A 16,798-nucleotide genomic window follows, 5' to 3' on the forward strand; every position below is an offset into this window, starting at 1 on the left:
AAGCGAACGGTTTTGATTTGTGTTTGAGGGTAAATTAGGAAGAGTTCTAGGGGCACTCGCGCAAATCAGGGAGAGGGCCGCGAGCGCAAATTAGATGGGCTTTCGATCAGCGTTTGTGGAGCCTGGGACGTACGCTCCTTATGTTGTGTCCGCGTGTCCAGGCCCAGTCCAATTTAGCCCATCACGACTGGAGGAATAAAATAACCGAAAAATTAAAAAGAGAGAGGGAAGACGGATCGAAAGCATCGAGGACAACTTTTCTCTCCTCTGTTTTCGAAACAAAAATAAATAAATTCGCGGCTTCTCTCAAAAACCTAATTTCGTCGGAGATCGTAATTGACAGTGTCGCTCACTAGAGCGCGAAGCCAGGTAAAAATTTTATTGCGGGAATTTTAATTTTCTGGATTTTTTTGCTCCCCCCCGCCCATATTATTTTCCTCGTACGCACATCTCAAATTTCTTGAACGCAGTTCCCCGGCTAGAATTTTCACGAAGCTAAAGTAGTTATATAATAATTCAAATGGAGGGAATAGGAGGAGGAAGAAGAACGTCTCTAGAATGGGAGAAAATTGAGGCATGAAATGGATTTGCGAAAAGGAGCTTTAATCATGGAATGTGAATTAATTAAATAATATGAAACTGGTATTAATAACTGAACGCAATCTTCGAAGGGAAGCATGTGATTAATATATATGATGTCAACAGACTAATTAGTCGAATTGCTCGTGTATTGAGCCTAGTTAGTTTGGTATCCCAGTGATTTACAGTATACTCTGTGATTTTATGGCCTGCAACCTCCTGTCGGGATCGTGTCTTAATTTTTTTTTGTATAACTTCATAAGAATTAGATAGTGTTAAAGATTTATCATGATTAGGAGATGTGGGTCTCGTCATGATTAGGAGTTTGAAACATATTCTTATTAGGAAATTAGGCTAGAGATATGGTTTTGGTTTCCCTATATATATCTTTCTATTGTTGGAAGGAAAATCAAGGTGAAGCAGAAGAGGGAGAGCTAATATTCTTGTAATCTAGGGTTAGCGGAGGACGTAACCTGATTCAAGAATATTGTGTGAGAAGCGAGGGTTTCGTAGTTTTTGCCCGTGCAAAAGATTACATCATTGGGAGAGGGTTTCGTAGTCTTTGTCCATTCAAAAGATTGTAAGGAGAAGGCTTTAGAGACAATATAAGAGTTAATTATGTATGTGAGGTTGAGAGATTGAGAGACGAGAGTTGAGTGGTTTCTCTAGTAGTTCTCTCTGATACATAGTGCATTTCTCGTATTGTTGCCCGTGAACGTAAGTCGAACTTGGTCGACTGAACCACGTAAAATTCGGCGTTCTTTCTTCTTGACTGTGGTTATTTAATATCTTATTGATCGTGGGTTGGCTTCCAAGTTGCGGAGATCTTAGTATGCAGGGAGACTAAAATTCCCCAACAAGTGGTATCAGAGCGACGATGATGGATTCGGGAGCGTGTTCGCAAGATAGACGTCATACAAAAGTGAAGATCGGCGGCTTTACAAGAATCAAGATAAAGAAAAAGGAAAAGGTACTGTAGCAGGGAGTATTATGGCAGCGACGGGAACACTGTTCACTTTGTTAGGTCTCATGTTATGAGCCTACATCTTCTAATCTTGTTTTGATGATTTTACAAACAATCTCTAATATTGTTTGTCTAGTGTTTGTGTTTATTCATTAGGTATTCTAGACAAACAACATATTTGAGGTTGGATGGAATCGAGTATTCACGATCATATCCGTTGGAGGTTGGCGGAATAGTGGAATAAAGCCTATGCATACTAGTCAAAATCTAAGTTCAAGATTCATCCATGGTTACCAAGACAAGCTACAATGAAGACCTTCATCAAGCTTGGATATATAGTTTATAGTGTTTATTGTATAGGTTTATACTTGTGTGTTAAAACTTCAAGCTTATATTAATCACACACATATTTGTTGATTTTATCAACATATAGGTGTTTTTGTGAAAATATTATTTTATTAGTTTATAGACTTTAATATCACTATATACATCTTTTATTAAGTCTATGAAATCATTTTGTAGAGTTTCAAAACATGGTTTAGTCAAAATATCAAATTTCATGTATTTCGTTTTCATGTTTTGGACTATTTTGTAAAATAAAGAGATTTCTTATTTGGGAGGTGCTATTTAAAAACCAGTTTTTATAGCATGTTTGTTTTCATGTTTACAAGCATTCCCCAAAGTTTTATATTTTTCTGAATTTGTTTATTATTTTTAAAACGAGTTTAAAAATCAGATTTTCAGTTTTCAGCCTGAGTATCAGAAATATTAGTTCACGGTCGACAGCGTATATTGCTGCGGTTGACCGCAAAAAGTCCAAAGACTCAGCCTGTTTTCTTAGCTGCTCGCGGTCGACCGGACTGGTCTCTGCGGTCGCCCGCCAATGTTACCGTTACACAATAACGGCTAGTTTCCAGCTTTTGTTTTTAGTGGGATTTTGGTATTTTCTTGGGTTGTTTTCTTCTACCTTATATATACCCCATTGTATTTATCATTCCCACCTAACTAAGGGTGTTTAAAAACAGTTCGAAGGGTGTTTAAAAATTCATTTAAGTTTTGTTTAAAGTTTGTTTTGTGAAGAAATTTTCACAAAAGGAAGAGGAGATTATCCATTTTTGTTTGGGCTTCAATCTACATCCCTCCACTCTTGTTTTAGAGAAGTTTTCTTAAACTTATTATTTAGCTTGTTTATGCTTAATTTGTCATATTTATTTTTTACTAGATTAAATTGAGTTTATATTTGTTTTACTCTTTGTTTACACACACAATCATTGAGCTTATTGTATTTGCATACATAGTATAATTATGATTGTGAGATTGTGTGACTTAGAGAGTGAGCTTACACTTAGTTCTCATCCTTGTATTAGAGAACAAAATTTGTATTTGAGTCTTCATTGTGTAGATCACTTTGTAATACACTTGTACATCGAGAGGAGTGTGTGGTGAGAGACGGGATTATCTCAAAAGGAGTGACGTCGGTAGTAAAGCCTACGGAGAGGTTGTAAATCCGAGCACTTGAGGGAGACACGGACTAGAGACCAACACTTAGAGGGTGTAGAGTGTGATTGCAAGAGTGTTAATTGTAAAGTTTTCGATAAGCTAGAAAATCGAGTGTGAGGTGTAAACGTTTTTAGGTGAGCGTCGAAAACTCGGTGTGATAGTGGATTTCTCCCCGGGAGTGGGGAGTGGAGACGTAGGACGGAAGGTCCGAACTTCGTGATCATATTGCTTGTTTGTGTTTGCATTGACGTATTTATTTTTGTGTTCATCTTATATCGCCTATTGCATCTTGTTTATTTCATCCACTATATTGTTTGTCCTTGTTTAGTTTATTTATCCTTGCATATATATCTTGTTGCATATCATATTTGCTAGGATATTTGTTAGTAAGTTTTAATTGATATTTAAATCAGATTAGATTAGTATAAACCATATTCACCCCCCTCTAGAGTGCTTTCACGTTTGAGTGAGGGTTTGCTTACAAACTATTAAATCAAATCCAACGGTGCAGATTGATTTGTCTTTTGATCGATGATTTAGAGGCGGATTTTGGTGATCCAGGAGTCGTTCCTAGGGTTTTTTGACGTGTTGAGTTTATTTTTTATATCGGTTTTATCAAATTTAATATCTATAGTGACTGATTTGAATTTTGATTGTGGTTAGAGGATGATGACTTATTCGAGTCTGAAATTCGATATTTCGATATTCATCGGCAAGACAATTTTTGCAGCATGGCAGATAGGACAAACGAGTATGCGATAGATGAGACTGGTATAGAGAATTAGATGTGATTCTAGTAGTAGAGTTGTCAGTATATAATTATTCAGAGTCATCGTGGGAGCAATAGTTGGTTAGTGTGTAGACTCGAGAAGGATAGTGCCAGATTAGGTGGAGCTTGCAAGCAGACATGGCTGAGTGACACACAGAGAGATAGTGATGGTGACATTAGACTTGAAGACGATGAGCGCTCATATTCGGTCCAAGCTAAGTAATGGAGGATATGGAGGCATTTGGCTCGTAGTATGGAGTAGGAAATGTGCACCAATATGATTCGAGACGAGCGATGCAGGTGGAGCACGAGGACAATAAGTGGGAAGACTATTGTCAAGTTCAGTTTGGGAGGAGAAGTATGGTTAATTTGCTTCTAATGTCAGAGGCGACGAAGATTTCTTGGTGCGCACAAGAGAGGTGGAGGCACCACAGCAAGACAGATGAAAGTGTGTGTCATAGGTGCATCCAGTTGGAGTGCAGATGCTTTGATTTGAAGTGCGGAAGAAATTGAAGACTAACGGGAGAGACAAAGTTTCAAGACGACGATGATATATCTTTAAGGGAGTTTGGGAATCAAATCCAAGGTGAAGATTGTTAGGATTGTGTCTTTGATTCTTTGTATAACTTCATAAGAATTAGATAGGGTTAGAGATCTATCATGATTAGGAGATCGAGTCTTATCATGATTGGGAGTTTAAAACCTATTCTAATTAAGAAGTTAAGCTAGAGGTAGAGTTTTGATTTTCCTATATATATCATTCTATTGTTGGAAGAAAAATCAAGGTGAAGCAGAGGAGAGAGAGAGCTAATATTCTTGTAATCTAGGGTTAGCAGAGGGCGTAACCTGATTCAAGAATATTATGTGAGAGGCGAGAGTTTCACAATTTTTGTCCGTGCAAAAGATTACATCATTGGGAGAGGGTTTCGCAGTTTTTATCCGTGCAAAAGATTACATCATTGGGATAAGGAGAGGGCTTTGGAGATAATATGAGAGTTGATTATGTATGTGAGGTTGAGAGATTGAGAGATGAGAGTTAAGTGGTTTCTCTTGTGTAGTTCTCTCTGATACTTAGTGGATTTCTCGTATTGTTGCTCGTGCACGTAGGTCGAAGTTGGTCGACTGAACCACGTAAATCTCGGTGTTCTTTCTTCTTGATTGTAATTATTTTATATCTTATTGATTGTGGGTTGGCTTTCCGAATTGCGGAGATCATAGTAGGCGGGGAGACTAAAATTCCCCAACACCTTCTCTACTACAAATTCCATGACAAGACCTCGTCGCCAATCTAGGGACGATCTATACTTTCACGGATATAAACAATAGCTAAGTGTCAGTCATGAAAAATTATTCAAATCATAGTAAAGCAGCATTCGTACATGCACAGGTACCTACATACACACCTGCACTTGTACACACATACCTGTTATCTCTGTGAACATGTATACAGCTATGCGCCTGTCACCAGTCATGTGAACGTGTGCGTCCCTATGTTCAGAAGGGGAGGTAGTCTGGAATTTGCATAAAACGCATGTGACAGCATGATGCGGATGAATGGTTGTTTGTGGTTGGTTGCCCATGTATTTGGGCACATTCCAACGAGCATAATTTATGCATGGATGCACATGCATCTGCAGGTGAGAGTTTTCCGCGTATGCAATGGGATGCATATGTATGTACATTATGTCATGCGTATTAGGCTTGTAAAGGAGAACCTTAAATAATGACTTATGAGCAAAGTAAGCTATGTATGATAGCTCTCTGAGAAAAGGGAGAGACACGCTCTAATCATATCATATTCTTTGATGTATCAATCTCTAGGTACAGTAATAGGTTCAGAATACACCAACTTTTCTAGTGAGAACCAGCATATCATAGTAGTAAAGGTTTATAGATGTTCATAACAATTAGGCTAGAACTTTTAGTGAATTTTTCCGAAATTTTGACAAACTATTTTGATGGAAACTGCCCTTAGCTTATAATATAAAATAATGGAGTCTTGTTTAATGGGACAATTGCAACCAGACTGCCCAAACTCCTGATGAATGCAGAAGGATGATTGTGTGAAACTTGATCTGGACTGCCATCATTCTTCTCGACAAAGGTGTTCCAATCCAAGCTAATAGGCCAATACACATGCAAAGTTCAACTGCTAATGTTAGCACTAAATAACAAAGGATGTTGCAGCTCACGACATAAAGTTATCCAGATTATTTAGAAGTTCCAAAATCGTCCTCAAACTTGCAATTTAGGTGAAGGTCTTCCGTATACCACTCTATTCATGAACCCTTTGAACATTTGCGAAACTTTCATTTTCTAGATTATTTATAGGTTTCAATGTACCGGTTTGAACATGATATATTTATGGTTTTTCTGGGATCTCTTCATTTTGATTCTCCCTGAAGATTAACCAACCATTTGGTGAATTTTTCCGCATTATCTCCATATCCCATATTCAATTACGAGTCAGATCCCTATGCTGATTTTGCGAAAACGAATATGGCATGTCAAAGGACGGAGAACATATAGGTACACATTTTTGCCTTTTGATCTTGCAATTAGAGCTCTAAGCTTTTCTCCTTTTCCTCCTAGTTTCTGATCTAGCGTGCAACTTTGCAACAACTCTGTCACCTTCTTCTCTCTATGTAATTGACCAACTCTTAGTCTCACTTTTTTTCCTTATTGTAATAACTGTAGCATTACTGCCTCTATAATTGTGTTAACTTCATGCATTGGTCTTTCCTATGTATCCACTTACTTTTGTGCTCTCCATGGTCAGACAACACAAAATAAAACTAAACCAGAGTTATCTAATTTTGTATAATTTGATTTGATATCTGATAGGCAGATTTGATAGTGTCAACTAAAGATTTGATGTGGTAAGATTGGGAAGAAAGAGAGGGAAGGTTAACCGAAGAGGGCTGAACCTTTGAGGTAAAGATTCCGCAATTATCAAAATGGATAGGACGCAGGGAAAGCCTACATGTTATGCTAGCCTAAGAATCACATGTGTTTGTTATCTGTCTTGGTAGTTTGTGTGCACATCTTGGAGAGTTTGCCTCTGTCCGAGTGTGAAAACTTTGAGCCAATTACCAGCAAAATGTTGTTTGTTCACTCTGGGATACGTTGCTCATTTATGCGATTTACATCAAAAGGTCCTCTAGAATGAGGTCACTAGAATGCTCTATTTTTCCCGGTTTTGCATTTTCATTCTGTAGCTTGCATTTCCTGGTCTTTCGGTTATTGTTCTTAATCGTAAATTCTTGAAAGTCTCTTCTGCTGCACCAAAATTCATGAGTCATGCCAAGAACCACGTGTATAGCCTTGTACTCTCATATGTCCTCATAGGTTGAACATCCTGTTCAATTGTGATCTTCGATTGCCTCTCTGGCTTAATAGTTCATCTGCATTTTCCAGATCGGCTTTCTTGTCTGTTTCTAGAGTGACTTATTGTAATCCAAATTTCGTCGATTCATATCATCCTATTGGAGCATCTGAACATGGATTCAGTTATTTTCTCTTTAACCCAGTTTTTTCTCCTGAAGTGATATGACTTCTCCTCAATATGATTTGTCCATGGTCGGTTTAATGGTCTCTTAATACATTGAAGTTGAACATGTAGTTATGATCAATGGATAAGACTCATTATCCAATATTTTTTTTGTAGTATGGGTTGTTATTGAGTACTAATTCCTGTTAAAGCTTAGAAAAAGATTGATCATACGTCAATTGGTAAAAGTGAATCAATCTTGAGTACAACCTTATTACTCTTGCCCTCATCAATCTCTGTTGGATATGTCCTCAACTGTAACTGCCTTAAGTTCTGACAAGTAAATTCACTTTTTGTACTATATTTTGGCACCCATCTCAACACTTCATTCATCCATGCTCATTTTTTAAACTTGTTGCATTCTATTGCCAATATCAGGATCCATAAAGCATACATGACTTTGTTTTTCTAAAAAAATCCCTTCTATAAGTTAAAGACTGCGTAAAAGCCTTGTGATCTTTGCATCTTAAATTCAGCAAATTTCTTCGTCGTGACTCGAGACGATATGTAGATACGCTTAGTGCCTTCTTGATGTCTTTCAGCTCATTGCCATGTTTTCCAATCAATTCACCACCATCATCAATATCCTTACCCATGATTTTTTTCCTCATAATTTATGATATGTGTCCAAGTCAGGTATTAGCTCTAAAATTCTGTCATCTGGTCTCCTAATGGGATAGAGTATCAATTAAAAGGATTTGCTCGATAAAATAGGAAAGGAGGTGAAAAGAGCTAACTAAAGAGATAAACAGGAGAGTAAAGAGTCAGAAACATCTGAAAGCGAGTAGGGGAAGAAGCCTCCTTTTTTTGTGAGGCTAGTGTGAGAATTACGTATGAGCCCCTAAAGATGTCTGCTTAATAGTTGGCCTGCAGATATTAGATTTTTCCATGGTTAATCAATCTTCTTGTCTGATTGGAACTATCTACATTATAGATTCTCATTAAACCAGGCACCCACATCAATTCATTAAACCAGACATCGGAAATCACATGCACTTTTCAGAAATTGACGGACGAAAAAGTTAATTTGTTTCTCTCTCAAAATTATGCACTTAATTCTAGTTATAGGTGAACTGTTGAACTCATGAGCCAACGAGAAACCATTTTACTACAAGCTGTCATCATCCTACTTTCCTACTTGCAACTTTCTTCTAGGTTTGTTGGCTGATGAGTAGAACCCATCTACCTAACTTGTTCGTACTCTTAATAATGTGATGTTCATGATGTTGACATCTCATCTAACTTTATTCCTTCATTCAATATAACACGGTTAATGATTGAACTGTTGTCACTAAACTATGCAGCGGCCAGGTTTGGGTAAATGAATTAAAAAAGCTCTTTTTCAACTGGCTCTATTCTAGTTTCAGTGTGGGAAACATGTTACTGTCATTTGTACCTGTTTTCCCCACCCATTAACATGGTTAAAGATTATATTTTTATGTTTTGACAGTGAGTAATTACCTTGTATGGTTACAATATTTTCGCGGAAGTCAGGACTTTGAAAGAGGGGTATTTACCAAGTTTAAGACAGATGAAACGGATCAAGCAGTCTTGAGCTAAGGATGATGGCTCCCATACTTAGATTCTCTGTTTTATCAAATATTCTTAACTACACACGTAGCTATATCCATATTGTTTCTAATCCTTGTCCTCTTTCAAAAGCTGTTACATCTCAGCCCATCCTCAGTACTAACTACATTCGATGTGCTAGGTACTCTACTCGTCACCGGTGACCGTATCCTTTTGCCATTGTATCATTGTTTAAGATGTTAAACTACATCCTTCCCGTTAGCGCGGCAGTTTCTGATGTTTTCTTAAATTCTTAATCACAGCCGAGGTTGCAATTTTTAAATTGCCCAGGTAAATATTAACAATATCTTTTTCTGTTTCCCTTTCAAGAATCGTCACAAATCAGCCTGAGCAATGCTTGTAGACAACCATTTCCCACCATCTCAAGCTATTGAAATTATTAGTCTTATGCTGAACACAAACCCCCTAACTAGCTTGCAAAAGCCATACGTGTTAGCTCTCCAACACCGCAATCTGTTACTGTCAGAGAAAGGGAAAGAACGTGTAAGAAGACGACGACTTATGAGAACCATTCGACTAGTTTATTATCAGATAGCGTGATGAACGCGTTAGGCACTGATCTTTATGCACTATGATTGTAGGACTGTCCAATGTGGGCGCGACTCATGATCATGCCATTCATACAATTGCATCTAAGCAAATGAAAGTCCAAACAAAATCCATTATCTGCGTTGAAGCTAGCGATCGTTCAGAATGATTAGTTTCATTCTTTACCATTATGTTTCGGGGGAAAAAATTTAAAATATCTCATTTATATTCTCTTATGTCATAGTAAAATGTCAGCTTCTGCACATATGCACGCATAGGAAACCTTAATAATAAACAAAAGAGAATATTTGTGGCAGTATCTACTAGCAAGTGACCTTCGGTATAGCGTTATCTATGTCAAAGCCATTCTGGAGCAGATCATTTGATGCCTACACGTTATTATGATGGGAAAGCCTGTTAGAATTTACTACGCAAAAATAAAAATGTCTAAAGGAAACTAGATCTTGTCCCCTGCTCTTAACAGAAATAAAAAAAATGGAGTTCATAGTTCTAAGAAAATTGATGTTTTCTTTTGAAAGATCAAGCATAAGTTAAAAAATCAAAAAGGAAAATGTACATAATGAAAAACTATGTGACAATATTTTATACATACGACAAAATATACCGGTGTTTGTTTAAATATAAAGAAACAAGGAAACTAGAAGCCACTACTATACCGATAAAATATGACAACTCTGTGATGCATATAGAATATAGTACACTGGCATCTTCTATTGGACATATGATTCCTGTTTTCTTTTCTTGAGTTTTCAAATTCTATCAGTGTCTGCTTGACTTGGAAAATACAATGAGTTACTTCTGTGTCTGTTAATTGTTTTGATTTCATAGGCATTAACATCATGATGACTGGAACTCTTCGAACAGGATAACTGGTATGACTTTTAATTGTGTGATTGGTTGAGATCTCACAAGCCATTAAATATAGTTACAGTTGAACTATCCAAATTTCATTGGATGGCCTAGATCCTCGGGTGTTGGAGAAGTTCAATAATTGACATTTGCCTCTCGCACGTGCTCTCTCCCTCATGCAGAGGGACCTCATTTTCGATGCAGATGAAGTTATTCATCTGAGTATGAATATTAATTTGGGAATTTGGAGATAATTAGTCTAACACTCAAAAGAATTCTAATTCCATTTTTATACATGAAACAGTAACTAATACTACAGGTATGACAATATTAATATTTATGGATTTTATTACTCACTAAGGGAATATAACTGTTAACAAAACTAATGGTTTAGTCTGATTGGTGAATACCTACCAAGTACCATCAGACTAATTAAGCCAACAACAGAATTATCCACATAAAACATAAAAAAATAAAATATATGCTATTGCTCTGTAAAGTTTCTTATTTATTTATTTATTACTTGATGATATGAATCAATGCTAGTAGAAGAAATTAATGTAATCAATGAGGATCGAAGTCCAACGAAGTGATCAATTATGCATTATGATTGATGGATTGATATTAATAGTTATTATTATTTTACTTATGTTGTTTGATATTGTACTAGATTATTTTACTTGTCTTACGCTTGCCGTGCATTGAATAATCAGTCTTACCTTAACTTGAAAATTTATAAAACAAATAAATAAATGAGCTACATCATTGGAAATCCTAGAAAATTTTTCCACATTATCCCAGTTTTTTCAGACTCATCCCACCTTCCAAGAATTAAGTATACAGTTGTCCAATTCTAGTTGAGACTTTTTGATTAACAAGCAGGATCATAATTCTTTTTCCTGGCTCGATATTATTATTGGTAGTCTTGAACAAACATAGGTGAAAGTTAAACGAAAAGGGATATGGTCGCTGTTAATTTAGCTAGGAGATGGTATTTAATAAATGTGAATGGAAGAAAGGACATGTGAAGCTAATCTCAGGTTTTGGATAAATGCTTTGTTGGTATTGTTGTTTCTGTTCTTTAGTCTTTAGAGCTTAGGGACTGAAAGTTAGTCTTTGTTCCTACCACCAACTTTAATTTTTGGAAAATACAGTCTCAAGTTCTTGATGCCACTTTGAAAAAAGGACAAGAACATCAATATCCATCGTCGTCGTCATCTGTCATTATTATAAAGCTTCTTTTTTATGATTCTCATTAATGGGGGAGAGCTGAAACCTAATCAATTTTGTTCTTTTATTTTCATGACAGATAAATAACAAAAATTTGGAGAAATCATGCATTTCAGAGAAGGAACCTGCCAACAATAACATAGTGCAGGATAGTGATGTTGGTTTTCCAATTTGGACGCTAAAAACTACTCAATGGTTTCTTCATGTACGAACTGTGTGCTGCAATTATGGGTGATAGACAGTGATGACTGTATAAGGAGAAACATATTGAGAATAACCCATTGCCAAGGAGTTTACTATGATATCACCGTCTAAAATTGATCAAATTCTAATTGATGCCATAGCTCCCTGTCATATGTAGCCTGATATTTCCTTCATTCATTATGCATCTATCTATTATGATCAAGATGTGTGATAGATTATAGTAATCTGTTCAGATTGAGAGCTTACTTAGCAACACGTGACATATATGAAATGGAGAAAAAAAATTTAAATGTTCTAAGTTTTGAAATTATGTTGATGTTGAGAAGCAAACCCCAATCACAAGGAGAAAAGGGAATATAGAGTCGTCACTCTTTGTGCAACGCTCACACTAATTCTCCTCAAGGAGAAACTATATATCAATTTCCCAATCATGGAGCTTAATGATTGCTTCTTATTTCCCTTTCTAGCCAGTCTTCGCAAATTTTGCGTGCTCCATGTTTTTCTTTAGCCTACATAGTTCAACAGTAACTTGTCTTTGAGGGCTGTAATACCCTTATGATTCTTCAGTTTTCTGTGGTTTGGTTAATATTTCATGGTTGATGTCAGTGCATCCTGTTGTATACCAAATGATATCATTGTCCTTCCTAGGTTTTCTTTGTGGTCTTTCAGAATGATTAAATTACTAAAACTTCCTTAATCTTAGTAGTCCAGCTAAGTTTATGCCGGTAATGGATAACAATCAAAACATCTTTGTGCTGCTAACAAATTTGGCCATTGCTATGCACATCTCCAGCTTCTATACCTATTCCGCACACACAAGAAGAACAAATGAAATTTTTATTGATACGTTTTCCTGAATTTATATCCCTTTGTGCACCGGTCCAAATTGCATCCGAGGACTAAATTCTCAAGTTGTTTTATCTAAGTGGATAATTAAGCCTAATTCAGTTCTATAACCATCTTTTAAGTTGAGTTCTTTTGTAGGTTTCTTCCCAGAATGGAGCCATTTCAGGTTCAGCACGTGCAGAGCCGGAACCCTCAGAAAACTTAATCAGTTAGTCTGTATATTTTTCTTTATTACACCTTCGAATATCCTTACTAAATCATAGCAAACTTAATCAGTAAGTATGTATATTTTTCTTTATTTCACCTGCAATTAATCTTCTACGACTACTACTCATTTCTATTCACTGAAATGCCAAATGGCATTCTCCTTCAGAAATCGCCATTACTTCTCTCAATCTGCAACTTTAATTCAAAACCTTTCGCATAATTCCTGAGACTTAAAATTGTCTGTACTTTTAAATTATTATGGTGCCCTATCTGAGTAATATCTCTGGCTCCACCCTTGCTCTTTCTTATCTTTTCATTCTTTTCGGTTGAGAAAATCCAAAGTTAACAGTCCCCACCCTGTTGGCACCATGTTCATGACAGTTAGGGCTATATATTATGGTCATCTCAAAGGAATCTTTCATACGAGTCCCTAACCTCCATTATTTATAATCCACTGGTCTCCATCATAATGGTAACATTTAGATCATTATCTACATACTCTCTATCGATACTATTAACTCACATGAAGACAACATAATTGATTATCTCCCTCTGTGTTAATTCTCCTTTTAACTTAGAATGGAAGAAAGCAAGTTTTGCACAACATTAATTGTGAGTTAACTTTAAATTAATTCTTTTGCTATTAGGGTCTGTAATCTTTCCTTTAAAACAGTACAAAATTGTGAGTTAACTTTCCATCTTGAACGTAGAGGATGGCAACATCTGATCATGTATGCTACAAAAAAGCCCAGGAAAATACTAATTAGTTCTATGAAGAAATAATCTTTTGCAGGAACTCTCCATTGATAGCACGCGTTTGTTAGGAAAATACCACATATGTATGGGTTCAATAATTACACTGTTCAGCATGGCATTTTTTCCAGAAAAACTGCCAACATTTAGACAGATGAAGATCGGACCCACGAGCATCGTTTGTGTCATACTGTCATATGCACAGAGATGATATTATCCAGAGATTTCAGCCAATTATTTTGCCTAAATATATCATGATGTCAGCTTGTTCTGATCCTCACTGGTTGACTGCTCTCCCAGTATAACAACCTTATATGTCTAGAAAGTTTAACGTAAATTTTCTTAATTTCCTTTTTTACATGGCAAGGACATAGAGTGACAATTTTTTATTTTACTTGCCATTTGGAGATTTCTTGAGACTATGGCTCTTCTCTAGTCCTAGTTTCTTCCGGGAGATATATTGCGACTCCCAAAGGAAACAGATATAAAAAAAGGTAAAACTTCCCAACAGTAGGGACACCTTTCATGGCCAAACTAGACCAACATCCATAGCCTTTCTTCTGTATATAAGCATCAAGCTCCAACTGATCAGAAGAATTTAAGTCTCTTCCTGAACGCAACCAACCCTAAACACATCTTCTGCTACTCTCTCTTTCACTCGCGGAAATATGGGACTGAGGGATATAGAGTCTACTTTGCCCCCAGGGTTTAGGTTCTACCCGAGCGATGAGGAGCTGGTGTGCCACTACCTCTACAAGAAGGTGAGCAATGAGAGAGTCATGCAGGGAACAATGGTGGAAGTGGACTTGCATACTCGCGAGCCATGGGAACTTCCCGGTGAGTAGCCTTTCATACTTTCTAATTCTATACCTCAGTATGGCTTTATTGGTTCCATTCGAATTCTCAAAGCTTTTATATATATATATATATATAGTTCAAGGACTCTTTATCTTCTGGAGCAATGGGCAAAAAGGGGTCGGGTGGTTATGTTTTGTTTAGAATAGAAAGTTTGGTGGTTTGGCTAGCTTCAAATGAGTCATTCCTTACAAAAGAATTTTCAAATTGAGGCTTGAGAATATCGGCTACATGCATGAATGTGCCAGCAATTTTTTCTTTTTTGTTTTGATTAATTTGGAATCTTCAAGTTGATTTGTAAAGAACCATACAATGCATGAGTATGAGCCTTATTTTCTTTATGCCATTAATTCTGTGAGTAGCCTTTAATTTAAGAGCTGTTCTTGAATTTTCCTTCGCGTGTGACGACAGAGGTGGCCAGGCTAAATGCAAACGAATGGTACTTCTTCAGCTTTCGAGACCGCAAGTATGCCACTGGCTCACGCACCAATCGGGCAACCAAGACTGGCTACTGGAAGGCCACTGGAAGGGATCGAACGGTCTACGATCCATCGGCCCGTGAGATCGTAGGGATGAGGAAGACTCTGGTTTTCTATCGAGGGAGAGCCCCAAACGGGATCAAGTCCTGTTGGGTCATGCATGAGTTCCGCCTAGAGAACCCGCATACGCCCCCGAAGGTATCACCAGTTGCGGCGCATTCTTTCTCCTGAGGTTATAATCTCTTGAGTAAATTACCTCTTTGCCCTTGGGTTTCCAAGATAATTTGAAAATTTTCTAAACATTATCAAGTTAGAATAAAACTAGTTGTCATTATGCGTGCTAAGATCTCCTGGCGCTTTGTTTCATGGAGGAGCAACGTTCTAGCCTGCAAGCACCTACCTAGGGGGGGAGAGGGTGGTGAGGTATGCCCCCCTATATATGAGAGGATAAAATCGGTTGAGAAAGTTCTCATCTTTAGATATATTTGGAATTTTACGTACCACGTGTGTTCTCAACATTACCTAATTAAACAAGCTTATACTTTTTGGCTGTGTTAAAAACTGGCACTAATTATTAATTCTTTGTAACTCGTTTTCTTTTGTACGTGGCTTCAATTCTTTCTTACTGCAGGAGGACTGGGTACTGTGTAGAGTATTCCGCAAGAGGAAAAGGGAGGAAGAAGAAGAGATGAAGATGAGCTCATCATCATCTCCTCAAATGGGGGACCGACCCTTAAGCTTAGCTCCTTCAGTTTACGGTGGTCCGCACCAAGAGAACAACCACAACAACAGCAATGGCAACAACTCAAGCTTCGTTGATAATGTAGCCAATTTGCTGCAGTGCAATTTTCTTGACTTCACGCCCCAAATGGAAATGGATTCCTGCGGTGGTGACGAGCTTGGATTGCTTTTGGATGTGGACCTTGGGGGGAAATTCTCTGGGGTGTGGGAACCTTAGCTAGGAGATCCTAGGTCTCAAAGTTGGCAAAGATGAACTCTACTAGTAGTTGTCGTCGTCAGAGAATTATTGAGGTGGTCATGTAATTAATTAATATTGGATGTTATAGTATAGTTTAGTCTTAGAAATGTCTACTTTTGTGGTACGTACGTCGTGCAGTTGATTTAGCATGTACTAGCTATTTATCACGTGTGCCACATTTTATGGTTGTCAGATTCCAAGTAAATATTTTTATGATCATAGTTGTCAGATTCCAAGTAAATATTTTTATCAAAATTTTAAAATATCTCCAAGAGAGAGTGCTCAGCGTTTCAGTAAAACATTTGTCAGTTAGCTTATTGTTACCAAGCTCTTGGAGCGAATATCATAAATAAATACTACCACTCAGTTCAATTTTGTCTTTGAATAAGCTCGTGCTTGCAATTATCTCTGTTCAATCACTCTTTGTCAAAATTGGGTAAAATTTGCACAGATTTGTCCCCAAATGATACCTTGAACGATGGTAAAAGTCAAGGTTGCAGAAAGCGCTAGGCGATCTAGGCGTTTGACCCGACACTAATTAGAGCCTAGGCGGGGCCTAGGTGTTTTCATATTTTTAGATTTTAATTATAATTACCGATAATAAATGTCAATGTTATAGAAAATTTAGGCGCTGAATTGACACCTAGACAGATTTCTTAAGTGGTAGTGGAGGAGGTTTGCTAAAGGTCGCGAAAGGTAGATGAGGTGTTCATAGTTGGAGTTTGGAGGAGGTTAGAGGACATTAAGACTGTAAAGGAGGAAATCACGATTAATACCTAAAAGGTGCAGCCTATGTAGGTAGATCATGCTCTCCTAGACACTCTTAAAATCTAGATGGGCAACCTAGATGCTATGTGCAAGGTAGGCGGCCAATGTACCGCTTAGGCCTAGGCAT

The 16,798-nt window shown here is 37.2% G+C and overlaps 1 protein-coding gene across 1 annotated transcript; it reads left to right on the forward strand.

The window, feature by feature from the left end:
* Positions 13,624–15,904, forward strand: LOC109826230 (protein CUP-SHAPED COTYLEDON 3-like). The gene is made up of 3 exons (XM_020393242.1): positions 13,624–14,427; positions 14,857–15,122; positions 15,556–15,904. Exons 1-3 carry the CDS (start codon positions 14,259–14,261, stop codon positions 15,880–15,882), a joined length of 762 nt encoding a protein of 253 aa, XP_020248831.1. The 5' UTR covers positions 13,624–14,258; the 3' UTR covers positions 15,883–15,904.

The sequence above is a fragment of the Asparagus officinalis genome, chromosome 10, assembly GCF_001876935.1.
Source record: "Asparagus officinalis chromosome 10, Aspof.V1, whole genome shotgun sequence".
NCBI lineage: Eukaryota > Viridiplantae > Streptophyta > Magnoliopsida > Asparagales > Asparagaceae > Asparagus > Asparagus officinalis.